At 37.9% G+C, this 27,934-nt stretch overlaps 1 protein-coding gene across 1 annotated transcript; it reads right to left on the minus strand.

Moving 5' to 3' along the window:
- Nucleotides 1–2,283: 2,283 nt before the first annotated feature.
- GHRHR (growth hormone releasing hormone receptor) lies at nt 2,284–25,404 on the minus strand. The gene is given in 13 exon segments (XM_074848584.1): nt 2,284–2,437; nt 4,529–4,569; nt 6,085–6,214; nt 6,951–7,042; nt 8,621–8,690; nt 8,780–8,840; nt 10,476–10,629; nt 11,537–11,669; nt 13,398–13,495; nt 16,577–16,677; nt 17,896–18,003; nt 18,619–18,724; nt 25,348–25,404. Coding segments are annotated over 13 exon segments (1,305 nt in total).
- Nucleotides 25,405–27,934: the final 2,530 nt, after the last annotated feature.

Genomic DNA, 27,934 nt, shown 5'->3' on the forward strand with positions numbered 1-27,934 from the left:
AACTAGCTCAAAATGGCTCCCCCAAGGAGGCTCCATATATACCCAGGCTGAATCTGATCTGTGGTCAATAACAGCTCCTATTGGCTAAAGGCCCTAACTACTGTGAAGCCTTATTTTCATTGGGTGGGTGCACCTGCCACACTAATGTGTCCATTTAACGTCAGAGTCATCATGGTAACACCATTTTAGAATTGTAGGCCTTAATTACAAGCCAGAAAATCCAGTTGATACAGTCAAGACTTATAAGAGTCTTAGTATGACACTTTATGTCGCTGCTTGAGACATGGAGATAAGAAAACATCATTGCCCACTCAGAAATCAGCTGAGCCAGACAATGGTTAACTTGTTCAGCAGAAGAAAGAATTCTATTTGGTTTTTATTGTCTCTTCTTTTATCTTCCAGTTACAGAGCATGATGGTCTTCAGAGTAAATTTTCCACTTCACAGTTAATTATACATCAGAAATGCAACAGCTGTAGGAAATTTTCTATCTAAGCATGTAATGGGTAGAGATGGGAAAACAGACATCTTAGTTTAGCTATGACTCTGGGCTTCGTTCTAGCTGATAGAGATCATGATCTTTTGGAGGCTGAAAAACATCCATTTCCAGGAAAGAAGACTCATTCAGCTGCCTCAACACTCATGCTTACAGGTTATGCCACTTTTTCACATCAGCTGGATGTTTTATGACACTGAAAACCATCCAAACTCATCTCTTACTTTTAGAGACTCTTAGTCTCTTACTTTTACCAGCCATTCAACACATGCTTCCATCCAGCTCACCCTGAATCCTTCTAGATAAAGGAAGGAAGTCAATGTAAACAATATCTTGGGCCCCACATTGTAATATGTGTTCCAAGGAGTCACTGCAGAAATAGAAATAAACACCTTCCTTCCACTGCTCCCTCAGACTCTTTTCTCACCCTCAGATCTGAATTCAGCTATTACTACATTTTTCACAGACAGAAAAAAAACAAGAAGAATATTTTTTTTAAATTGAAAGAGGAAGATATCTTCTTGGCAATCAGCTTTTACATAAAAACTATATGACATGACATTCCACTTCTTCAAGTTAGCTGTAATTAACTGGATACAGCAAAGGAAAAAGGCAGTCAGGTCCACTTTTCTCTATTATCATTTCTTGATATTTCTTGGTAGCTCACTGAAACGTCCAGAAGAGCAGGGTGAAAGTGTATCAATGTAAGAGCCCTCACTGTTTGGTACAGTTTAGCTTTCTTCATTCCTTTCCAAGCCCTGATGTTCCCATCAGAGAGGTTAATCAAACCATTAATCTACAGGTTACAACAACCATTGATGAAAAAAAAAAAATTAAACCAAACCCACCAACCAAACAAACAAAATCCCTCAAGTACAAACACTGGGAATGCAAGTTTATTTTCAAGCTTCTGAATGTTTTACAACACTGGAGAGTAAAAACAGTCACACATAAGAAGACACTTAAGAAGTATTCCTTTCAGTATCCTAGTCCATCTTCCATGGGTCTCATTCTCTTTCAGTGCAAAAGTTTTCTTTTCTTTTTAATTTACTTGCAAAGAGCAGTTATTCCTTAATGATTATCTTATGGTGCCTTGTCCTTGCCCACACCTCTGCTTTCTGCTACTTGGCTATCAGAAATTTTCTAACCTGTAGCTACTGAAATAACATCAGAACATGAGAGCATATTGGCTTTCATTGTGAACTTTGAATCTTTTTGCTTCTGAAGAGACAGTATAAAAAGACAATATAAGAGGAATTTTTAGTCATTGTGTTGAGTTTAATGGGACTTTTGGCTTCTTATTTGCATATCTACTGAATGGAAACAAGGCACAAAGCTTGAACAAGCTGGATAGACTTCAGCTCCCATTGCATGAGGATTGTTTCCAGAGGTGGTCATCTATGGTGTCACTGAAAGGTACTACTAGTGTCCACTCCCTAGATACATGATGCTGTATAGTTCATCAGTGAAAGTGTACAGGAAGTGAACCAAGAAAAGATGATTTTTGTGTTTTATGCGTTGCACAGTACATCAATGAGAAGGTTTTTCTGTGTTTAGAAGGCCAGTCAGTTTTTAATCTGTCACTGCAGTGCTTGTCCTGAAACAGATGTTCAGTGAGAAGAACTGCTGTAGAAGTGGATCTTCCTCCAATTTTCTCAGTATAAACAGCAACCATTACATTTGGTGGGTTTTTTGGTTTGTTTGTTGTTGTTTTTTTTCCTAATCAGGCTTTTATATATGAATATTCCAGATCCTGAAGCCATCTTTAGCACACAGATGTGGTTATTTTTACTCCAGAACTAGAAGGCACAGTCCACCTTGTCCTCCTCCACACTCGCATAAGTCCATATCTGTTACCGTGCCACCTCCGGCCAATTTCAGTTTGCACCTCAAAAGGAGAGGAGAATGCTATTTTGTGGTCAAATACTGCTTGGGAGTAGCCCGGTGGGAAAGAGGAAAGACAAAAATAACTGCTAGAAAAGTGTAAAATTTTATATTTTTTATAAATAAAACAGCCCAAGTTAGTTCCCCTGGGTTCCCTTTCTAGCTGATAGAGAGTAGTAGGATCCTCCAGAGAATGTTTCATCTGGCCTGTCTCAGCATGCCCATCCCTCTGCACTGATGAAAACATCCAGTGTGGTTAGCTTAGATCTGTCCTCCCATATTGAAAAGAGTAAATGAACCCCACTCTTCCTTTCAAGAAGTAAGGACATACTTTATATAGGTCTACGCAGTTCTGTGTCCCTACTTAATGGCTATGGGCCCAACATTCAAAGTTTATTATTAGAGCTGTCACACAGTAAAATAAATGAAAAAGGTCCCACTTCCATTTTTAACTTACCTAGTTTTAAGGTAAGTTAAAAATGGAAGCTTTTTTTTTTTATATATCTTCTCCCATTTTTTTGTTAAGTATCCTTCTGAAATTTTATTCCAGTTATGGTCTCACCAATATTGTCTACATAATTAAACACATTCACTCCACATTGCTTGCTCTTCCTCAGTTGCTAAGAGATGTTGTCTTGTTTCCATCTGCTTCTGGAAAAGTATAAACTGCAGCAAGTTTCTTAATCAACAGTCACCAATTTATGGATGAGAAATAATACTTCTTTGCTATTTAAGATGATGAGGGGAAAGCCATCAGCAATCAGAAGACATTTGCTTTCTGTTGTTGACAACTATGTATACCATGCATTGATATGTTCACAGAAACATACAGTGGGTCCAGACCAGCCACTAAAACCAGCTTTCACATCTTATTCTTATTAGAAAAGTGCATTCCCAGATGTTTAATAGGAAGGAAATTTCTAAATTGAAATGTCTGTATGTCTGGGATGTCAAGATGAATGTAAAGCTTATAGTCTACCATTGGAAGAGGTTAGGATTAATAGACTAGTGAACAGAAGTGTTAACTGAACACAAGCATCATTAGAGTAGTCATAAACTCAACCAAAAGGCTAAGAAGTGTTAATATAGTCAAAGATATTTGTTTCACTATTTCAGAAATTTCTGGCAAAATTAAGAAAGTGTGGACTGTGGCACATATAGACAATTAAATACTGTTTGAAATCTTAATCAGCCCTAGACTTTAAACTTGGAAAGTGGAGATTTAGTCAGTACAGTCCAGGGAGTCTAGAGTGGGTCAGCTATCTCTAGCACAGACAACTGTACTTGGTCATTTGAATATTTCAATGACTGTGATGATTCGGGACAGGATTCACGGCCTAAACACACCTTTGACGCTGCAGGATATGCCCTGTGGGATGGTATACATGAATCAGGAGTCTCCCTTTTTAGAAGCTGCAGGTAGAAGCCATCAGACTCTTAATGCAGTCTGAAACTCAATCCAAGTCATACTCTAAAATATCTATCTCAGCTACCCTGTAGTCAGAAAAGAGGGGGAAATTCCAGGGTTTCAACCCATTCTAAAAGGTGGAGGATAAACTGTTATGTTTCCGATATAATTCATTGAAGATGCATTCTTATCACAACATCTAGCCTATATAAATGGACCTGGTTACTTGACTAAATGGAATGATTCTTGTCCCATCAACATAAAATTCTGACTTATATATTCTAAATGGAAAAATGGATTTATCAACATGAAGAAATATTGTGAAGCTTCATGAGCATATTAAAAATATTAAAAAATAATATTTCAGTATTGAGCAATCAGCATAAAGTTAAATTCTTTCTAATTTAATCATAGACCTTCAGTAAATAGAAATCTCTTTGCATCACTGCAGCAACTTGTACTTTCAGGTCTGGACCTAGCATGGGTTTTTGAAGCACTCTATAGTACAAAAATGTGCAGAAAAGATAAAAAATGCTTGATGGAATAGCAAAGTAGTAAAAGTTCATTTCTCCACTAGATGGCTTCATTTCCATGAAGATAATTGAAATTAAATTCATCTTCATTGATTCCCATGTTAACAGACAGTTCTATGAAACTAAAAGCTTTGTTATATGAAACTGATTATTAACTCTATATATTTGCCAGTGAAAGCAATATTGTAAAGGATATAGTTTTCTTACCTCTTGGTTCAGGAAACAGTAAAGAACTGCTACAATAAACCCCTGAAAAACACACACACAAAAAGAAAAGTGTTGTGTGTTAACACAGTTTGAAAAATCCACTTCCACTATCTGACTTCTTGATGGTTCTGTGTATGTGAATTAATGAGTATCACTATAGGTTGGGGAACTGTTATAAATTGGAAAATTTTTTATGTATTCTCCAATAAAGCTGATCAGGCAGATAATCAACTAGTTAGTGGCATTTTACCAAAGTCAATAATGTGACATGAATTCACAAGAACAGTTATGGCAATTGAAGTTCTGCCAAGTTTCGCTTGCAAAAGTATGGTCCACTCTATCACACTGCGAGCTAATTCTTCACACAGTGTAAATCAGTAGAGGAACACAGACTTCATAAGGAGATACATGTATGAAGCTCATACAGCTTTCCAGTGAACTTCTGTGTCTTTGCAGTATGTCAGATGAGATCAAATTCTGGCCTGTTGAATACTTTTGTTAAAATTCTGAAGTGAGATAAACCCAGGAAAATCCTAGGAGTTCAATGGACCTATGTGATCAGATCTCAACCTTTTATTCAGTTACCTTGTTCCTTTCATTGTTAATTAACTCAATGAAGGCCATCTCCAAGTACAGAGGGTCAGAATTAAGATGTGCAGGGTTTATTGGGCAGGATTGACACAATGGGTTAAATCTTCAATAAGGACTAAAAGAGCACAACTGCTGGGTTTTTGGTGATGCTCCTTGACAAATGATGACATGCAATCATTCAGAGGGAAATAAGTTCCCTTGTGATGTTTGTTAGGATTGCCCACAGATGCTTCTTGTAAACTGAAGTGCAGCACAGGGAAAGGGAGGAAAGCAAAGGGCAGCTGTGTGTTGCCTTGCTCATAACTCAGGTAGCAAAACCACCTAGGGGGGGTATGTCAGAGCAGCCCCAGTAGCTGCTCTGGTTAGCACCAAGCTCCTCAAGATATCCATGCCCTGTGTGCCACTTCAGAGCTCTTGGGGGCATCCAAAGTACACCATATATTTTGTTTACCCAGGAGGGAAACACATGTAACATTTCTCAGGGCAGTAGTCTGTACGGGGCTGATATGTGCACCAGGCACTATTCAATGTTTGTATGTTTGCCTATCAATTTATTCTTTGCCAAAGAATTAACAAGGGGGATGGACCTACAGCTTTGATTATCCCTGGATAATTTGTCAGCCCAAATCAGCTTGATCTTGCCAGTGAAGTCAGGGAAGGTATGTGGATTACCACTGGTAGCAAAGTAGGTCTTCCATGCTTGACTGTGACCCACCATCCAATGCACACATGCACCTGAAAGACTTGGCCTTGTATTTGCAAAATCTGCAAATATACAGTCTAGCCTACAGCCAGGTAGGATGTAGGTCACATCTTCAGATGTAACTCAGCAGAGAACCATGAACTCTGTGAGGAGACACTAGCTTCAGGATCCAATGATATTTTTGTGCAATAGTAATTGTCATGTGGACACTAGATTAAATTAGAATATCTAAGAAGGAACTGAAGCCTCTGCAGTCATTTTACCTGAAAAGATCCAATGCAGAGCTCTAAGTAAAGCCGAACCCCCAGGCTGGTATATTCCGGAAGAAAGTTGAAGACAATATAATGGGTTCCAAATAATGGAATTAGAAGCAGAGTTGACCTTGAGAGACGTCTAGCACAGGACATGAGAAGTAAGGTAATATTATTTCCTTGAGTAAAGACTAATGCATGCCATATGCCACAGTAATGAACAGAAGTTACAAAGAGAATCTAAATATCTACACGTAAAGTTCATATTTCTTGGGAATACAGTGCTGGGCAGAAAGCATAATGAAAAACAAGCTGGAAATACATTTCTCATGCTTATTGCCTTATTGGTAATAGCATGTTCATGGCTTTTCTTATGGTGTTTTGGTGTTCCGTCTTTCTGAATGAGATTACAGATCAAGAAAACACAAAGGAGTAGAACATATTTTGTCCCATCAAAGTAATTGAAAATTTGACATTTATTTGTAACTAAATACAGAGAAAGTAAGATGCAGGCTCCCTTTATAGTCCACATACAGGAAAAGGCATCTGTAGAGGGTAATTTATCCTGCCCTAAATTAGACATCTAATGTAGATTCAATGAATGGTTTCCTAGTCTCCCCATTGATTGTAACTGGAAGGTAGACATCTAAACTGATCTGAGTACATCATGTTTAGATGGCTAGTATTAGATGAGGTGAGTCTCATCCTTTGACTAGTTTCCATGGGAATGGGATAAGGTTGGGAATTTCTAAAATTTAATGCCAGCCAAACTGAGCCTGTCTGTGGCACTGGACAAGTGCTTCTTTGCTTAGAAAAAAATCTGTAAGTTTTTATCATTAAAATAATTGGTTTGGATTTTTTTTTATTCCATATATTACCTGTACTGAGAAGAGTTATTGAAGTTGATCTGTCTAGGGTCTAGTTTTTTCAGCAAAATTCTGATGATGTTGATAAATAGGACAAAATTGACCTATTCACAATATTTGGGGGGGAAAAAACAAAAGGTTACTTTCTGTGTAAAACTTTGCAATGCTTTTTTTTTTTTTTTTTTTTTACTTCAGTTATTATGTAATTTGTGCAGTTTCAATGAGACCAGTGTAAGATTATTAATGTCATTCCTGTTGGCAGCATTCAAGCATCTAAATAGGTTGCATTCCTTCTTAGAGAAATAGCTGAAGATGAAAACTTGAGAATTTGACTTGGTTAAGCAAGATACTTTTTTGACTAGCTCATGTGATTATTTTTATTCTTTGTATCTCATAACATTTTGAATCTCTTTTGAGATGGTTATTGCATAAGTTCTGGTTAATATCTTTAAACATTATTAGTAGAATTCATGTGACTAAATACAGGTATCTACAATGAGATGCCTGCATCTGAGCTGGTCACCCTGTTCCCCCTTTGTAGTCAATGGAGAGCCAGCCAGTATAGTCAACAGAGCCCCGGGTGGAGCTGGGGACAAGTCATATCCTCCAGAGGTAGACATCTCTTATAAGTCAGACGAATCACATACCAAAATTGCATATTTCTCTTTGTTGACTCTGAAGAGAAGTGAGGGACATTAGCTTAGCTCCAAAGCTAACTAGGGCCAATCCTAACCTGTAAATCAAATTTTCTACAATTGCAATTTGGAAGAGCTTTACCAAATTCTGTGAAGCCACTCAGTTTTCCACAATCAGAGAGTTTCTCCCCATGCATTTTTTTTGTGTCCATACACACCAGCTCTTCTTTAGGTGAGATTGAATGCTTAATTTTGCCTAAGAATGTCCACATTTTACCAGAAAACCCAATCTCATTTTATCCATCAGGGATGCCTTAAGTACATTCCATCAGAAAAGTCATCACTGAAATACCCTAAATCTCTTGACTTCAGATGTGGATGTCAGATGACCACTAGTAGGGGGAAAAGTAATGGAGGTAGAAGGAATTGTAATATTTTATTGAAACATGGCAAACTATGACCAGAATTCAACTTGAGATTATTCATTCACATTGTTTGCATAAATATGCCTTATTTGTATGCTTCTGTCCTCCAATTAAATGAAGTTTTTAATAGAGGGCCTTAAGGTCATCCCTTAGCTGCTTTCTCAAACATCACTTGGGTTTAATTACATGTGGGAGTAATCATACATGATAATAATTTAAAGCCCATCAGTTTATTCAGTAAATGTCAAGCTCAAGAGCTGTTATCACATATGAATGGAAACCTACTGCCCTTGAAAGTTTGTATTAAAATCTATAGTTGATTGTGGACTCTTAGGCTAAAGCTTTGTTTTCAAATATTATAAGAAAGGTTTAGCCACTCACCTGCAATTAATTTCAACCAAACTGACAATTCTATGAAAGATTTAATTTGTTTGAAGGAAGTTTGCTTTCAGGGGGGTGGCAATTCTCTGCCTCTTTTTAGTTTGCATTGGATGTAGGCAAGTTTACAGTAGAAATTCTACCATTCCTATTCCTTATTTCAAACAACATTTCAGCAAAAAATAACCAGATTTTAAAAGTCTTTTTTCTTCTAATTAATGTTGGGAAATTCAGAAGTACCTACCCCAACAGAAATTATAATAGGTCCTTTAATTAGCCACCAGTAAGGAGAACCTTGATTAATATCCCAGCATCTGAGAAAATAACAGTAAATTCAGAAAAAGGCATGTATGAAATCATTGCAATCAATTAATATAGAATAATGTAGGAAACAATGACTTACGCCGTGTCTTCAAAGTAGAATTTTGCTAATATCCATATGAGGGTGAAAAGTGTTGGAAAACCTGTCAGACAATTAAACAAAATCTGTGGTTGTCTAGTTTTATCAATTAATCCAAATCTTGTCCACTAAAACTCTGCTATAATGATACAGATCACTCATTTTTGGAACTGGATTTACTCTTTGTGGCCTGTTGTTTATGTAACAGGAAGTGCTTTAAACTCCTAATACCCATGATGGAAACAAGTTATGGCATTGACTGTTTGGTGGTCGTGCATCACTGTGATGAGCACAGACACTACTTTGCGCATGATATAATTCTGTCACAAAGACCTAAACCTGCAACCTCTTACTAACATGAACACAATTCACCTGTGCGATCTCACCTGAAGTTAGCACTCGCATGTAGATAGCACATTTAAACCCAGGTTAATGTAATAAGGGTGTTTTTTGCATAACAAAATATTGGGCAATAGCATTTACCGAATCTTAAAATAATAGTAATATCATGTCCTGGTTTAGCCAGGATAGGGTTAAGTTTCCCCAGCAGTGGGGGGGAAGCTCTAGCCGGGTTATTCATATCTCATGCTGACGTCACATCCTGGCACAAGTGCGGGAAGATTCAGTGATCGTGTGGGTTGGCGCAGCCGGTTCTCTCACTGCTGTATCGGTAGATATTTTGCTCTGTTCATTGTTATCACTATTACTGCTATAGTTATTGTTGTTGTTTGTTGTGTTGCTGTTGCACTGTTGTATTAAACGTCTCCTTATCTCAGTCTCGGGGCTTTGTATTTCACTCCCTTTGTGGGGGAGGGGCAGTGGCCGCATGGTCTCAGACCCCAGCAGGGGCTAAACCATCACATATCAGCATTTTACAAACACAGAATGTGATGCAGTCTACCCTAACCTTCCTAAAAAGGCACTTAAAATCTCCCTAAAATACCAAAAGTGATTCAGTTTGCTCAGCCATCCAGCCTACCTTAACCTTTGGTGGTACTATGCATGGATTGCCTCCCTGAACTGACCAAAAATTCCCTTGGGCAAGTGCACTTAACTATAGGAGTTCTCTGCTTTTTCTTTTACAAAGAAACTTTATGTGGGTGGCCACTTAGTTTCTGATTTCTAAGTCATCTCAAAGGTCTGAACAATTAAATTTGTTGAAGACTACAACAAAAAGGAGTGAGGATGTTGCTGTCTCATGCCTGCACTGTTATTTAGTGGATAGAGCTCCTTTAGTCATACAATTGCCCAATGCAAAAGATGGGCTATAGCAATATCAGGACTATAAAAATGCCTGCTGTGACTTCAGGTGGACCCAATCTCAGAAGACGACTATGTGACTATATTCTGCATAAATAAGAGCAAGGTAACCTAACTTTGGTGGTTTTTATAACTTCTTAAAGGTATCTGTGTTTTCAATAGGGAGAAGAAGGTTAAGTGGACAGATTCTTTTTCTCTCTGAGTTCCCAAATATACTGAATTTTACACTTATTTGTAGGGACTTTAGTGCTGCACTTTTAAAACGCTTGATTGCTCCTCACTAGTACGCATGTAAAAATAAAATCAAAGCAATGCCCAAGTTAGGCACTTCAGTTATGCAGACTAGATTCCACATCCAGTATTTTTAATGGGATGGGTAAAGCCTTGTTTAAAATCTTGACTTGTATTAATTTTATGGAAAAGTCTTACTTTTACTTACCCCAGCCAAAGAGAACAAGCCACCAAAAATATCTTCTTCCATGAGAAAGGGATGAGAGAAGTAGACAGTTTAAGTAAAGAGCCTCTACTAGCAGCCACGTGAAATTGGTCATCATGAAGTAGTGACAGAAAACAACTGAGATCTTGCATTCAGTCTAGGGAACAGGAAGGTCATAGTTCAGGCATTACTTGTGGCTACAAGTGTTTGATTGGCAGATGTAGCAGGCATATGTAATTCTGGCTGAGATCTACCAAGAACAAGATCTCACAATTACATACATGTTTAAAGGGAGAGCTTCAAGAGTAATGTAGCTTTCTGAATAGCAACACTTTAACCGTCAAAATACCTTGGAATCTCCACTGTGTTTTGCTTATATCTCTCTGTTAGAAATATAGCTTGGTCTCCTAAGCATGTGATTTCTCCCACAAATACACTGCCTTCAGTGTATTTTATACAAGTAGAGTCAAATGCTCCATAGCCCTTGGACAAATGTTCAAGGACCCACTTTCCTACTTGTGCTGAGTTTTAAATTCTTGTGTGGCCATGGGGAATGTAGAAGAATCATCCCATAAACCTGTGTTTGAAAACCATTGTCATATTACTGATATCTGTAGCTGGATCAAAGCTAAGTTGATTGCCTAGTACTTTGAGTGTCTTGCGGTTTACAATTCAGAACTTCCAGTCAGAACACGAAATCCAACATTTCCAGAAGAAACATCTTTTAAAAGTTGTGTTATGAGGTACTCAAAGATCTTCAATTTTAGGCTTCAGATTATAGAAGCGTTAACAGTGTAATGATACTACTTTTTTCTATGGCAAAGTCTATATCTGATTTAGAGTACTACAGGATCACAAATTGATGCATTCAGAATGTAGAAGGGCATGAGGTACACACTTATGGAGGTAAAACGTACTGAATAAAATAATTATATAATTTTCATTACCAGGTTAGAAGGAAAAAAAAAGTAAGTAATAAAAAAAAAGCCATGAAATGTGAAACCATATATAGATTATATGCAAAAACATCAAGTGCCACAGTATCCTGCTTTTCATGTGCTTACTGTAGAGAAGTTGCAGTGATCAATGTCTTCCTCTTGGAAAAGGACAGCATCCTTAATGAAAATGGCAATAGCTTTTAAGATAAAAGTAAAAAAGAGCTGTACATGGATATAATTTCTGGGACAGCGAAGCCTCCTGGAAGGAAAGAAGAGAGGTCCTTCTGAGGTAATTGACTGACTTGTGCTGACAGTAATTAAAATATGCAATAAGCCCTTGTTTCATCTCAGCTACTTCCAGGCATGTATAGAAAGAACACTTTAATCCACTGAGCTCTCTCTGCAGGCAGAGATAGAAACCTTCCTCATGTAAAACAATTCACCTACAGTCTACATCTTAATCTCCTTCCTTGTTAGGTGGTGCCCTGGTCATGTTTCTGGTCTGCCAAAATTCAGGAATCTGTTTTATTTTGTGTTCAGTATACCTGAGCGTGGTACTGGTTGGCATTATATCTGGGCCAAGAGAAACCTGCATTTGAAGAATGATCTTTACTGATACAGTTCTGACTATGGCTAAATCACTCCCAAAAACAAGCATGCAGAGATATCCTGGAATAACTAGACAGTTTTCTCAATGAACAGAGTAATGATTACTTAACAAGATTTTCTATATCCTATGCTGTGGGTGAGGTAAACTGCATTAAACCCCTGTGTAGACAGCTTTATCCAGAATTAAAGAATTCTTTCTTAGTTTACCAAAGTTACTCTTATGAATTAAATTAATGCAGATAAGAGCTTTAAACCAATTTGGCAAATTTACTTTAAATTCTCAGTTAATTCAGATTAATTTTTGACTGTTATTAAATACAGGGTTTTGGAGGAGGAGTTATACAGCTTCAACTTTATATTTTCCTTCGGAGATGAAAATTTTAGCTAATAAGCAAAGAGTTCCATTAAAAGCTGAATTCCACCCAGATCCAGTGATCTCAGGGTCACCTCATCCTAAAGCTCACTTAGAGCATGCAGAATTTTATTACTGAACTCAAATGACAACACCATTGTTAACTACAACTTTTTCCTCCCTATTGCTAAGTCTCTTTATTTCCATTGTTTCTTTCTTTCCCCTTATTTGGACTGGTTTGTTTCCCTGAGGTCAGAGTGGATATCAATAAACATATCTGTTGACTTCCAGACATGTGTTAAGAACCAAGAGAGGTCAAGAAACTTTCCCCAGAGAAACCTCATTCTCACAGCATAATAATAAAACTCTGTCTTGAAGAAATACAAGAAATAAACAAAGATTAATAAAATAAATCCTACATGGCAGCAAACATCAAATCTATGTTACATGAGAAAATAGACAATCAATTTTACTCTAGATACTCTAAATTATAACTGAAAATGCCTAACAGCTGGTTAGTTCAGTAAGAAAGAAATCTTATCAAATATAACCAAATTCAGAGCTTAACTTTCAAAACATGTATTTAATTGTAAATGTTTCAATAGTAATATACAGTGCCATAGGAACACTGATTCAGAATCAAGTTCTTTGTGTATATTCTTCTTGTAAGTTCACTGAAGCCATAAAAGGCAAACACATATAGTTTATAAAAAATTACCTTCATTCCGTCTAAAACAAGCAAATTTATCTATTTAGCTATTTAGGATCAAAGTGAGTTGCTGAGTTTTGCCAATAGAGAGACAGGGTTTATTTCCCAGTTCTGATTCTTCTTATACCTGGCTCAATCTGATCACTTTTAATTTCTAACCTCAACTTAATATTATTAAACCAATATGGCCTAAAATTTTTATTTTTACTCTTCTAGATTTCTACCTATACTACTTTATTATGTTTAATATTGTCTTAAACAGTCTAGGCTACTAAGAACTGTTAAAAGAACTGAGGTTAGAGGATAACTTTACCTACCTGAATGCAATAAGAACTGTCATGGCAATAATGAGTGAGGTGATTGATACACTGTATCCTACAGTGTAGATTATCTTTATCGTAGAAAAGTAGGATTGCTATAAAAGAAAAGAATTATTTGTTACATAACTTGCAGCCAAATGACAGCTGTTTTATGTATTCTGGCAGTTTTGCTTTGTTTGGTGTTTCCAATCTGTTCACATCCCTGACTGTCTTTTTTTCCCCTTTTAATCCCACAGAAAAATTCAACTGAAATCACTCATTATGTTTCTTTTGTGAAAACCCATTCCATAGCTATGTGGATACAGCCCAGTCTGATAAAGAAACATGTACTGATCAGTTTCAAGCTCATTCATAAAACCATAAAAAACCAAGCCAGTCTTCCACAAAGGCATTGTAAAAACTCTTATGCATTTTTATAAGCACTGCATTTTACACTGTGTTTTCTCCACAGCAGTAGCAGGACAGTCCTGCTGGCAGCTGGCTGCATGATGAATACAGAATTCTGTCAGCCTTTTCTCATGTTTCTCCACTTTCCTTTCTTACAATTTTGCCACCTATTCTTCCTTTCCATTTTTATTTTGTTGTGGGTTGGGTTTTTTTCTGTTATTTTTTTCCCCCTCTTTTTTTCTTGCTGCCAAAATCAATTATTGCTCAGTCAGAAAGTCAATCAAAATCCATTTCAATTTAAATGACATCTCTATCAGACATGATCTCTGAGTGAGAATAAGCTGACTTCAAGTAACACACATGGAAGCAGAAAATAGAATGAATAAGCTCTAGGCTGCAAATCTTTCCCTTCAGTCTAACATGGTCTGTCTCTTGGGTGTTTATTTAAATGTTTTTATATCCTAAAACCTACATAACTATACAGTGCATTGCTACAGTTCACTGTGGGGAAGGGCAGATACTTGTTTTGAACCTTAAATATAACTTAAGACATTATAAGCATGACATTGGGGAGGATGTTATTTCATTTATTTTAAGTGCTTAGAAATTAGCTGCCTACGTATGAGCAGCTGAGTCTATAGTGAAACAAGCAGTGTGAGAGCATGGCTGCAGGACTGTACTGTTTAATTTTTAACACAATCCTGTTTCTTATGCTGATTCTTTTCTAGTTAATGAAGGGAAACAAGCACCCCGAAAAGACAATTCAACTCATTGTAAGATGAGACCTTATCACTTTCTGTTAGCAAGAAAAAGGATCTCTCACTACACCTGCCTTAACAAGTGCAGGTCGTTAGGTCTGGTTTAGTGGAGTGGAACATTTGGTACTGAGGACCCTACATCCATGTTGTGTGCATTTCTGAGTAGCCATAGTCTAACCCCGTGGGCTGAACTTTTATTATTGGTCAGAGCACACTAAGTGCACCCTGCATTTATCTTCCAGGTTAGTTTCATCCATAGGAAGCCAGATTATGCTTTCTGAGAGCATCCCTCAGTGTAAATGCAGTAAGTGGGGATAACCAAGAGATTTCCTTGACAAGCTCACACCTGATTCTGACCAAAGCACTACTGTGTAGTAGTTAGTTTAGACTTACACAATAATTTTTTGAGATTGATGAAGTTAAATGATGTGGAAACCATGCATAGTGGCCTTTTATGTCTGATGGATGAACTGTGAATTATATACAATTAGCCATGTAATTGATTATGCACAATTCCAGCCAGAGCTCAGAGAGGTCCCTCAGAGCTACAAAGCTAGTCAGTAAGCCAGTGAGTCTGGAAGGCACCACTCCATAAGAAACATACCAAAACCGTGTTAGGCTGACCTTAGTTGACAACTTCCACTTACAAATCAGCAATGAAAAACACAGAAAATAATCAAAATCTTGAGTGGAGAAACCTACAACTGAGGAGTTTACCTTGAGGTAAAATGTAGGCTACTACTAAAAAAATCCATAGACTCAATTAAGATTGTTTTTTCACCAGAAATGTAAGGAAGCAATAAAAGAGGGAAAGAAAGAAAAGAGTTACATTTCAGTGTAAGTATTTAATGCAGAGCAGCAGGTACTGTGGCTTAGATGCTGGAAAGGAAGTTTGAGTTAAACAGCGTGATAGTAGTCAGTACAAACAGTAGTGGGAAGACAAGAGAAATCTCCCCATGATGCTGTAAAATAAATTCTTTCCAGCAAGCTGAATAGACTTCATCAACTATAGTACAAATGTTATTTTCATTCTCGCTATAATGGACAAAAAATGATAGTATTCACCAGACTTATACAAATAAACAAAAAAGTGCAGTGTTTAGCCTAAACAGATGAAGGGCAGAGATCTACAGTTAGACTAGACAACAAATTTTTAATCACCTAAAGTGATTTCTACTTCCTTTCTCTCAGTTTTAACTTAGTGGAGATTTCTTCAGATTCTTTCCACTGAATTACTCCTCATTTTCTCTGCAGTAGATAATAAGATAGCAAAACTTGATCACAGAAGAGGCTTTATGTAACCATAATAATTTTCAGGATTGTGCTATTTCTATTAAAATATGATGTAGTATTTTGGCTTGCTGCTTTTCTCTGGAAGAGGGTTTACAGGAAACTAAGCACATCTATATAATAAGTTTGTATCCTTATTAGTTATAGATCAAGCACTATGTTTTCCCTGTACATATAACCTCTAAATAGCACCAATTGTGCAAATCTAGCTGAAGAAATATGTGAAATTCTGATCTATGTTACAGAGATTTTGTAACTTTTTTTTTCCTTGTTGAATTAGATATTTTATGCTGGGCAAGCTGAGAAACTAGAAAACTCTCTTGTCCTTAGATATTGCTGAGTTTGGAATAGTGGTGTTATAACAGCATGTTTGCTGTACTGATGCTGTGATGCCACAAAATTATCTTGCTGACTGATATTATTGAAATGCCTTAATTCATATTTTATGAACTTTTTGCAATATATCTCTAGCTGTTATGTCTGTGAGCAAGTTCAACAGAACTGCATGACTGAATGGAATTTGCAGCTGGCTTTGTTTTTATTACACTCTTACACCTTAATAATAAAATGTCCTTACTAATTCTCCAAAATAAGTGACTAGAGTAAAATTTGAATTGCATTCCATATATGGTAAGAAATTTCAGCTTCAGCTGAGTTTCCCTTCGCAGAGGTCTTCAGGAATAGAAAGGAATCCTATAATGTCAGCAAACTACTCACATATATTTATTTAATTAAACTTACTTCTTCAAGTGGAACCTCATCTTCTACTGGACAGGCAATATGGTAAGGAGGGAATGGGACAGACCAGCCTTTCTTTGTGCAGTTCCTTCTTACTATCCCAGCTGAAACAGAAGCACCTACTTTTTCTAATGAAGAGACAAAACCACAGAAAACAAAAACCAGGAGAAGACCTCTTGCTGATAAAAAAGATATACCAAGAGGAGAGGATTATCTCCATTAGCATCTCACAGAGTTAATATGACATTTTGCGTGTGTATGTACAGGTAGTCAGATACAAAATTTTTTACTTTATCTGGAGACAAACAATGGGAAGAAGTGAGAGAACTGAAGTGACAGTTAGAAGTGGAAAGGAGTAAGTAGGAAATCACATGAGGGACAAGGAAATCCACTGAAGAAGATTGGGAAGCACTGCTCCATCAGACTTCTGCGTCATTCAGCTCTCACACCTCTAATGCATTCCTTCTCAGTCCCTCCTTCCTTTGGGGCTTACTCTTTCTTTACAGATCATAGGCTGGAATAAGCAGTTTGTTCTATGAGGATAGCATGTTTCCATTAAAAGTTGTATGAGTCAGATGAAGGATAAGAGAATCCCAGGACAGGAAATGAATATACACAGATGAAAGGCATTTTTCTTATTCCACATTTATAACTAGCATGTGTTGGGTGAAGCAGAGGTTGGGCTTTGCAGGGTTTTTTTTTCCTGTGGAATTGCCAAATCTAGGTCTTTCCTGGAAGGTTGCTTTCTCCTTATGGGCTTGCACTTTTTTCCTAGCCATATTCACCCAGAGAGTAGGCAGTCACAAAGGCATTAGTTTGCACAGTCTTGCTTTTGACCCAACACATATGTTACTTCAATGACAAAATTCTGCTTTGTATCGTCAGCTTTGGTCTTAAAGAACAATCACATTATTCATTCCTCTGTCTTTCATTTCATTCCACACTAATCAGAGTATAAATCTCATAAAGACCCATGCTTAAGTTCTGATCTAGACAGCCCCCATAGGAGCTCTGAAGAAAACTCACACAACAAGCTGATCCCAAAGCCTATGGAAACCAATGGAAATCACTCTATTGATTTCAGTGTTCTTTGGCTCAGAGCCTCATCACAGACAATGGGATTATATCCAGTTATGGATAATGCTTAAAATATGAGAAGAACTGCTAAGCTCCTTCAGAATCTACTGAAATCTTTGCATTAATGCTCTGATCCAACTAGAGAGCAGGAACTTGCAATGTTCTGTCTTCACCTCCCATTTTTAGAAATGTTTTTGCCAGGCATACAACACAACAATAGGAGTACAACCATGATAGTACATCACCTGGCTCCTTCATGAAGTGAAAGAGGATTTTTGGGCACGGTAAGGCAAGAGTGTCTCCAGCATCTGCCTCTGGCCAGCACAGTATTTTGTCCCAAGTTCTCTTGCAATCTCAAACAGAAAGTGAAATATATTTTTAAGCATACTTATATTTGAGGAAAATAAAAATTCAAACCTTTTTAAACTTTAACACTCCACCCCTTACATATCTTATAAAAATAGTTTAGCCACAATTTTTATTCTACAGTGAGAAATAAACACCTCCAGAGGACTATTTAATCTGCTTTAGTTAGACCCCTGTGTTAGACTGGGGTGGGTTTTCAGACATAATGAGTAAATGAAAATGTATTGTGGAAACAGGAGGGAGAGTGATGCTGGAATTAAGACCAGATTACAGTACTTGTTAAGGGGTTACCCTATTTTTAAAGATCAACACACCCTCACACAGCAAGCATGATGCCATGATAGCATCCAGTAGGGGAAGGAATAGGACAAGGACACAAGGATTCACTCAGATTGATTGACTGTTCATATTTGCATGTGAAAAAAATATTGAAAGAAAGAACTGAAAGGAATAGAAGTAGATGTAAGAAGAACTGACCAGAGAACAGGGATATGGGACAATGAGTAAAACACTCAAACATGCATATCGGCAGCATGGCTGTGTCCTGACTCTGGTAGGATGTTGCTTCTCTCTCACTTTTTTCATCCCTCACACATGGATACCTGCTGGTGTTGCATTTCCACTCTCTTCTGGGTCCTCCAGACATTCAGTCTCCTTTTTCTTCAGCTCTGTCATAAAATCACATTCTGGGTGGACATTCCCAGCAACCTACAGGGAGAGGAGTTTCATCTGATTACTAAGAAGGGGTTGGGTAGGATTTCATGAGACATTAAGTCCAGACCCACTTTTGCAACTAAAAAAGCTGTGGTAAGGACACAGAACACTAGCTTAGGGTTTAGCGGTCAAAGGGTGCCATTGTCTCTGCACAAATTACAATGCTTTTGACAAATGACCCTAGCTGAGCTCTGTCAAAGGCAGTTGAGCTGTGCTACTTTACATCAGAACAAATCATTAGGCTTGGAAAATAGTAGCTACAGCTCTGTACTTGAAAGTTTATAAGATTTCTCTGGCTATGTTCATAATGAAAGACCTCTTTGCTAAGGCCTGGGTTTGAGTGCAGGACTCATTTGTATCCTAACTTTAGCCCCTGCTAAATCTGGGCCCAGGGAGACAGAGTGCACTTGGACAGGCTCCTTTTCTTAACAGTGAAGGGCCCAGCACTGCAGAGTTTTGTTGCAGAATGCACCGACTCCTCAGCACGGACATGCCCCTGTCAACCTCTGAAAAAACAGCATCTTGAAGCCACATATAATTACTGCAAGATGGTCTTTTGAATAAGCTCTTCACTCCAAAAGGAATGAATCTGTTCTCTCCTTTCTGCCATCTGCCTTTCTTTACACAGGGTGGGAGGCAAAACTCCTGTCTCTGGGAAAAAAACTACACCAAAGTATTTGTTGGTTTGGTATGCTGGTGTAAAGAAAAAATTGGCACCCAGTGTTTTAACAGAAGGAACATTTTATTTATTTTATTCCTTATTTAGACTTGTACTTACATGGACACCACAAAAGAATTAGAATCCAGAATTCCTTGGCCACCAAAGGACAAAATCTTCATCAGGCTGTTACACACAACTTCTGTGGGTGTACCCACTGTGCAGAAGCACACACATCTATTTTTCACAAAGAAAACAATATGTGCCTTGTCCAACCATAGCCATTGTCCCCAGTCCCAGAAGGCCAGTTGTCATCAGAGACACTCTCATCTTAGCTCTACGCCCTGGCCAATGATGCCAGAGTGCTCTGTATGTGTGAATATAGATATAAAGACACAGATACACACAACAGAAAATAAACTCAGGATGAGACTTGCATGATGAACAGGTGGCTGGCATATGGCTCAGTTTTGTTCCACCCAAGGAAGATTAATATTCAGGGAATTTCAAAAATAAATAGCTGTCTTTCAGTTCATTCAGAGGGCAGATCTTATCCATTCCAATAAACTGGTGTTTCCCCTCCATGTTAATGTCCATTATCTCATGTTGGTCTGCAGAACATTTGAACTGTGTATCAGCTAATGACTTGAGGCTCTCGGGTTGCTGGAGAATACTGGATTAATTGCACAGCCTTTGCTCTTCTGGGGTTTGGACCCTGGCAGTTGAAAATGGCACGTATCCACATGTGTGTCCTTCAAGGAGGTAGTCTTCTTCCTATTTACTGTGCTTTTAGGAGGATGTGGTTTTCCGGCCAAACTGACAGGCAGCAGTGCCATGGATCAGTTTAAGGCAGCAATGAAAAGGAGGGCCCCATATGCAAGGCTGGATGAAGTTTGGTGTATGTGAGAGGAAGGTAACTATGAATGGGTGAAGCAGAAGCCAGACATTGCCTTAGCCCCAGGAGGTGAAGATCTGATGGGTAGGATGCCTCAGTGATGTCAGCCCCAATCAGTAAAAATAAGTAGTCTAGAGACCCCCTCAATTTCACTTCACTAAGATATGAAATACTAGTCACGATGACAGAAAATTGGCATCTGTCTTGAACATCTTTGCTCACTTGATATCTCTTCTCATGCCTACATATATTCTTCCCCCCTTATACTCACCCTGGGCAATGAAAGTCATCTATGCTGAAAAGCTCACTAGCCATCATGTACAGCAGCTATTGTAAAAAGTAGCTTTATTAGTCAGTAGAAAAAACAGTCAACCCATTTACTGAAAAACTATTTTACAACATTCTCTTGGTTCAGTGGACTGTGCCCAGAAAAACCTCAGTAGGCAGGAAATGTACCCATTTGCACAGTCCTAAATTATTTCTCCTGGCAAAAAAATGACTAGATTTTGCCTGTGAAAACTCTCTTTGCTCATTGAAATGTTCATGGCAAGAACAAAGCTTGTTTGCCTTATTCACCAGTCCAGGAAACCTTCATTTTCTTTTTTCTTTCTAAGTCTCCAAACTCATGAGAACACTTTACCACATGCATCTGAAATAAAAAAGTGAGGCTGATCAAGTGCCAGATATTTAAATTATTGCCTCTTTCTTCAAGAAGACCTGACCTTAAGAGATGCTCTCACAGTTTATATTCAAGTCAGCACTAACCACTGTTTGAATAAACACTGAGAGCAAGATCTGTTATGACAGAAACTCAGGTAAAATAAACTAAAAAGATTTATTCCACTCCTAGGCTGTGTTCTAGATATATTCATCCCCCTAGAGAATTTGACTATATCTAGCAGACCTTTATACTTTCCAAACAGCTTTGAAAACCATTCCCAAACAAGGTGTAGAATCAGGTTCCAAACTACTCTGAAAACATCTATAGACTTGTTTAATCTCATTTCCTATCTCCTTCCCTTCTTTCCACTTCTGGAAACATCAAATAATGGGATAGAAGTATGAGTCATTCTTTAAGACAAGAATAAGTGTCTGTGTACATGATTCAGCTCCCATTGGTGACTACATCTACAGAGGCATCATTATCTGATCTAGTCATTTTAGGTTCCTTTAATGAGGATAACAGAGAGAAGCTAGCATCTTTGTGCGTAGAAAAATTTAATTATTTTATACATTTACTTTTGGATGGAATGAGCTACGGTTTAGACTCAATTCACTAGGATTGCCCTGACTGTTAAATCCATGGTGACTTTCTAAATTTGGGCTTCAGCACTGGTTACATGAACACCACTTACTACAGCCACTGACATTATGCAGGCTTGTGCACAGATCATTACAGCAGAGGTATTTTGCTTGCTGATAATAAGACAGTGTTTTTGGTTTATAGGATCCCTAAAGAAATGAAGGTCCATAAAATCTTTTAGTTTGCTGCTTTGGTAATTCACTTGTTTTAGTATCCTCCCTTCAGAAACTCCCTCTGTAGCTCACAGATCACAGAGTCACAGAATGGTTGAGTCTAGCAGGAACATCTGGGGATCATCTAATGCAACTTCCTTGCTCAACACAAGGTCAAGTAGAGCAGGTTGCTCAGGGCTGCATTCAGTTGGGTTTTGTATATCAACAAGGATGGGGACAACCTCTCTGGGCAGCTTCTTCCAGTGTTGGGCTACCCTCACAGTAAAAAGTGGTTTCTTGTGTTTAAATGCGATTTTCTGTATTTCAAGTTGTACCCATTGCCTCTTGTCTTTTCATTGCATACCACTGCTAAAGAACCATTCAGATTGCCTAGGAGTTGAGCTGTGCTCAGGAGAGATACCTCTCTCAATGGAGTAGAGGGAAAGTCCAGGATAACTGCCATCTTACTTTAGGGTCTTCAACAAAATATTTAATATTATAGTAGATGAACATGGGCTCCTCCACCACAGGCATCCTCTTGAGTTGGGTAGATGAGGCAAAACAGGAATCCAAACTCGGCTTCTTTCTTTTTCTGAATTCTGGTAAGTAGTAGAGGAAACATGAAGCAGAGTTTCTAGCACTTTTCATGGTCATTTACATCCATGAAGATGGACAGGTATAAAGTACCACTTCCCTGAGAACCACTTAACATATAGCAGGTGAGATCTGAAGACATGCCTGTTCCATAGATCTTGCTATGTAGCTACAACCATTTCACAAAGCTGAGCAGAACATACTTGTCTACTTTTAAAACTGTGCTCTCAACAATTGAATTGTTCACATTTTTAAGAGTCTATTGTTTAAAATGTTCATATGGAGTGCAGCAAACCTATATTCAATTCACTGCCAAACCTGAGAAGTTTCAAGTTTTTGTTTCTCATTTTTCAAGGGAACCAGTATCGCAATATGGCTTGTTTAGGGAGAAGGTTCCTAATCATGCAGAGTGAAACCTTTCTGAATCTGCACATGTATCTTTCAGGTAAAAAAATTGGATGTTCCTGATGAATTTTTGTAACTGTTAGCAGAACTTGAAAGAAGAAGAAATGGAGGGAGAAAAGAACAGATGGATGGCAATTTCAGAAAGCATCTTCCCAAGTCTATGCCAATCTGAAGATATCATTTTTGGATCAGCCTTTTAACTGATTCCGTGATAACTACTCTTTGTGGTTAGTGATGGGGAAACATAGGGCCTCTTAGTGGATCCAGATTTTCCAACAGTTTTGCATTGCCAGAACATCCATAATAATTCACTAAGGCAGAGTAAATTGGACAGTAAACTCACTAGATACCTTTAAAGGACTTTGACACGTGGAAGTCAGCTACACCTTGTGATGCTTCCACTACCATGAGAAAAATAAATGAATAATGGCTTAACTCCAAACTGATCAGCTGTCAGGGTCCTGAGGGGCCTTAGTGGCCCTGCTCAGCCTGCCCTTGGGCCTCCCCTTACTCTGCCTATGGGCCCATGACCACTTTTCAACTCACTGTCTGCCCTAAAATGCTGCAGGATGATGGTTGCAAGTTCCACCACACCCCTGCCCTGTCAAGTCATGGGCCCCGCAGATGTCTCAGCCTGTCCTCAGCCCATCCTTGTCCCCATGTTCCTGTCTGATTAATCTGGGCTATGTCTGAACCTGGGTCCCCTCACCAGGCCTGATTTTGACTCTGATCCTGACAGGCTGATATGCCCCCCAGTCTGTCCTGTCCTTTCACTAGAGATGGTGGGATGGACTCTGGCTGGCAAGGTCCTGCCCTGTCGGTCAGGTTATCACTTATAAAATAAATACAGCTTAGAAAAAGAATTAATGCTTTTCTTGTAGTCATATTTGCACCCCATTTGGAGTTAAGATAAAGAAACAAGTATTTCCCCAATATTCTTTTTGGAAGGGTAAAAGTTAGTAAAAAATCTTTTTGAGAGGACTACAGCTAGTATTTCAGGTTCTCTTCCTGAATAACTTTATACAAAAATTTTCCTGATGATGAGGAAAACTAAACTACAAATTAAATAAACATTAATATGTTCCAAATAGAGTATGAATTTGCAGTTGCTATATTCATCAGTTAATGTATTAAATAAAACTGTGGGTTAGCACAACCACTGAAAATCAAGCAAATTTTTACTCTTGTTAGAGGGACCCTGCTGAAAGTCTTGTTAATGTGATAAAAGTAAAAATAAAAAAAACAACAAAAGAAAACCCTCTTCCAGACCAGGCTCTAAAGAGGGACATGAAATGCACATATAAGAAAGTAAACTTCTCTTTTTTTTTTAATTATTGTCCACGTTTCCATAATATCATGTTAAATTTGCTGCTTGATTTATGCTTTTTCTCTGCTTTGTCTCATATACATCTGAACGAATCAATATTTGCATTCTTTTCGTATTACAGTAGGCACCACACAAACAATAACATCAAAAAAATCTCAGTTTAAGGAAGCTGAGAGTCAACCTCTTAAGCATTTAAAACATCTCCAAAAGTTGAGTACAACTCTTCCAGGGAAAGCATACTATCAAGTTACACCAACAATGAAACAGATGGTTGTTTTTCCACTATTTTCTACTCAAATAAGGGTTGTTTACTTATAGTCTATTATAACTATCCTCTATTTTAACTAATTAGTACTGGTTCCTGATACTCTACTTATAAGCAATAATACCTATTTGCTCCCACTACAGGGAAGCAGAGTTGTCACACAGATGGTACCAAGGAAACCATAGCTTCACATCAGTAAAAAGTTTTTGCAGTCATTTCACAGTGTTTTATTTCTCTTGACCCATAAAAAACAAGCTGTTGCGCTACCCCTCATGAAATGCTCCTTCAGAGAAGAGATTCTCAGGGAAGAGGAAAGCATATAGCAGAAGGATCAAAAAAAGAAGATGCTGAAAATGTAATTACTCTCAAAAGCAAAGAAAATATCCTTCCCTCACTTTTCACAGACATTTCTTGATATCTGTGTGATCCTGAGTGCTAGTTTACTTATCATTGTCCAAAGCAAAATATCAGCAAGACCTCTAGACTTCTTAATGCATTTGGATATTTCTAATTCTACCATAAGCATTCTTGCTGGTTCAACTCATTTGTTACCTGTAGCATTTCAGATACTCACATATTAAATAAGGTTAATGCTACCAAAAAGGCAGATGAAATTGTAACTTAATAAGACTGCGTAATCTGAAATTTAAGAAAATTCTATCAAAACTCAGCTGCTCTGATGTAACACCTCTCCTCCAGTTTCTTCTTCTTTGTCACAGTCTTTTAAAGCCTACACGCATAAAAAGGGGGCTTCTGCCAATTATGTTTTTTCTCCTTAGTAAGTGTGTGGTAAGAAAGCAGTGAAATGCAAGAATGTATAGATCCTACAACGTGTGTCCCTTCTGCCACTGTTCACACTTTTCATAGCATCTTGCCTTGTTTAACTGTAATCCAAAGCAAATAAAGAGAAAAGAGACTCATGCAAAATGTAAAGCTGTATCTGACCATCTGCTCCAAGAAGAAAATGAACAATTATTGAAAAACAATGAAGTAAAAGTTTTTTCATTCAATTACTTACAAGCACTGTCAGACTCAGGATGTGCAGAGCACAGTGGTATATAACACTAGGATTCATGTTCCAAAGCAAGATTCAGACTTCACTTCTTTAGCCTTTCTTAGCCTCTTTCACCTGCTTTTTGACTTCCCTTTCTCCTATCAGTTGCTGATTTGAAGCATTTATCTTTTTGCACAGAAGTGACGCAACAGTACAGTGAAATGGGAAATAAATATTAACTACTCTCTAAGCTGTATTTAACCTGCCTTCCACCTTTATAAAGACTGGGCTGGATGGATTGAGTGATTGATCCCAAGATTGTAGGAATCCTGTACCTCCTGACAAGACCCCTGTTTCTTTCTTTGTAACACAAGATGATTTTAGGAGGGATAGACAGCTCTAAATGTTGCTAAACATGGCTGGCATAAGAGAAAGCCCCTCCTAACAGTTAATATCAATTTATTCTAATAAAACATATTTCATAGTGTGGCTTCAGTCTATGTGTGCGTTGGTGTGTTTGTATGGAGTATAATGACCATGGCACTATATTTTAAAATACAGGATCAAAAATTAATCACAGGCATGTGAACACAAATTCTGTTGGATACCTGTTGGACATTGATTTGAAGGCACCATTCAAAAGGGATTTTTCTCATTTTGCTTCAGACTTCTGAAAGTTCAGTGTCTAAATCTGAACTAGTCAACTTCTCTAGTCAAAGTATAGAAATATGTACACTCAGCTCATGCATCTCATCCTAAGCTCTAAGTCAGGCCAGAAGAATCTCACTCTGGAAATATCCAGTCTCACTCAGAGCTAAATGCCTAATGTCTAGATGTTGTAAGGTCAGCTGTGCTCCAGACACACTGTGTGTATATGAAATTTGTCCATCAATTTATACTATCTTGAAGGACTGCAAATTCCATATCAGCATTAAGCAGATGTTAACATTGCAAAATCAGAGACACAAATATGAAATACCTTTAAAATATTGTTCTCCACTCTTCTTATATCATGTCATTCCTCAAAATCAATTCTTAACCCCAGGTCCCATCTTCCCACAATGGTCCATCCTACAACCCTGGTTTTGGCTCTGACACCGCTTTTTGTCCATCTTACCCACTCAGCTTTCTGCAGTTATATCAAATGACCTCTACATAGGTTGGGTAGGGGAATGCTGAGACCTTGGAAAGGAGCCTCCCAGCTCCTAGAATCACCACATCTATGAGGAACTAAAGTTGTACTTATACAGGGTGTGACTACAGTTGGAAAAATCTGTGGGGATGAAGCCCTCAGGACTTTGTTGTAGGTTGGATCTGTGAGGGAACTGAGTGTGTGCGGTGCAAGAAGGTATCTTTGGAGAGCTGAAGTTGGCAAGCTTTCCTTTCAGTGTGTGTATAAGGATTTATTTCATTTTTCCCCAAAGCGTTATACCTTGCCTAAATTAGGCAAGCTTTCACAGGGCTGTCTAAAACAAAATTAGAGCTATGTTGCTGCCAATTTTCATCACCTAGTTCCAGAGGATGAAGATACAGACCCTGTAAATGAACAGTTATAAATGTATTTACCATGGGCAAATTCTCATATTTTTCCTAACATCATTTCAGAAGCTACAAAATCTCAAGAACTGAAACATTTCCTTGCAGAGGTGTAGCATGGAAAAATTTCAGCCCATTGTGTTAAATTTACCTTTTCGTCTGGTAAAGTTATGAAAAAAGCTGGTAAGACAAACCTACAGAGTCTTAATTCACTATGCCATAAGCCTTCCAAATAACATCTGGCAACAGTATTCAATACTTACTAGTGTTTGTTGATTACCTCATATTCCCATTTGAGGAGGTAGACAACCTGAATATTTACACTACTCAAAGTGCTTTCAGTAGTAAGACTACAACAGGGAGTTTTAACTGTATTACAAATATTTAATATTGTTACATACCTTGAAAATCTTATAAAACCATAGTGACTGGTACTGCCATCACAAGCTTGTGCCAGCAGAGGCTGTGTTACAGCACTCAGACACATTCCCTCTCCTTTCCTTCCCAAAGAGGTTCCAGATTAAAAAAAAAATCTTTGGCTGAGCATCCATCAGGTTTTCTGTAATGTATCAGTGCTACTGAGGTTAATAGTCTTTAGGCTATCCCACAAATGGCCTACAAATCATGCACCCTACAGCCATTTCAACTAGTGTTTGAAAAAGAATCACAAGCAGTCCTGTTTCAAATGAGTAACACCTCACTTTTCATGGGGATGCTTTTTTTTGTTCCACATATTAGAAAAATATGTTGCTTATGAGTCAGTTTTGGTGTACATATTAGAATTTTCCACTTAAGCCACCACATCTAAACCATTATATGTGTTTATTCTGTGCTGTTGAAGTCATGCCTCGTAAAACCACAGAAGGCATTGCTTACCACTTTCCAACGTACCAGAGCACACAGAAAGCCCTATGTAAGACATTTGAAAAGTCTTTCATTTTTCAGGGAGAGTGAGCATTGGTATAGAGGGGTGTCATGCTGAAAACCACCACATAGGAACTCTGATCACCATGGGTCATTTTGGGAAACCTGGCTTTTCTGTGTTTTCAGCCTTATTCTGCCAATCTGAAGCACA

This window comes from Strix aluco, chromosome 1 (assembly GCF_031877795.1).
Source record: "Strix aluco isolate bStrAlu1 chromosome 1, bStrAlu1.hap1, whole genome shotgun sequence".
Taxonomy (NCBI): Eukaryota; Metazoa; Chordata; class Aves; order Strigiformes; family Strigidae; genus Strix; species Strix aluco.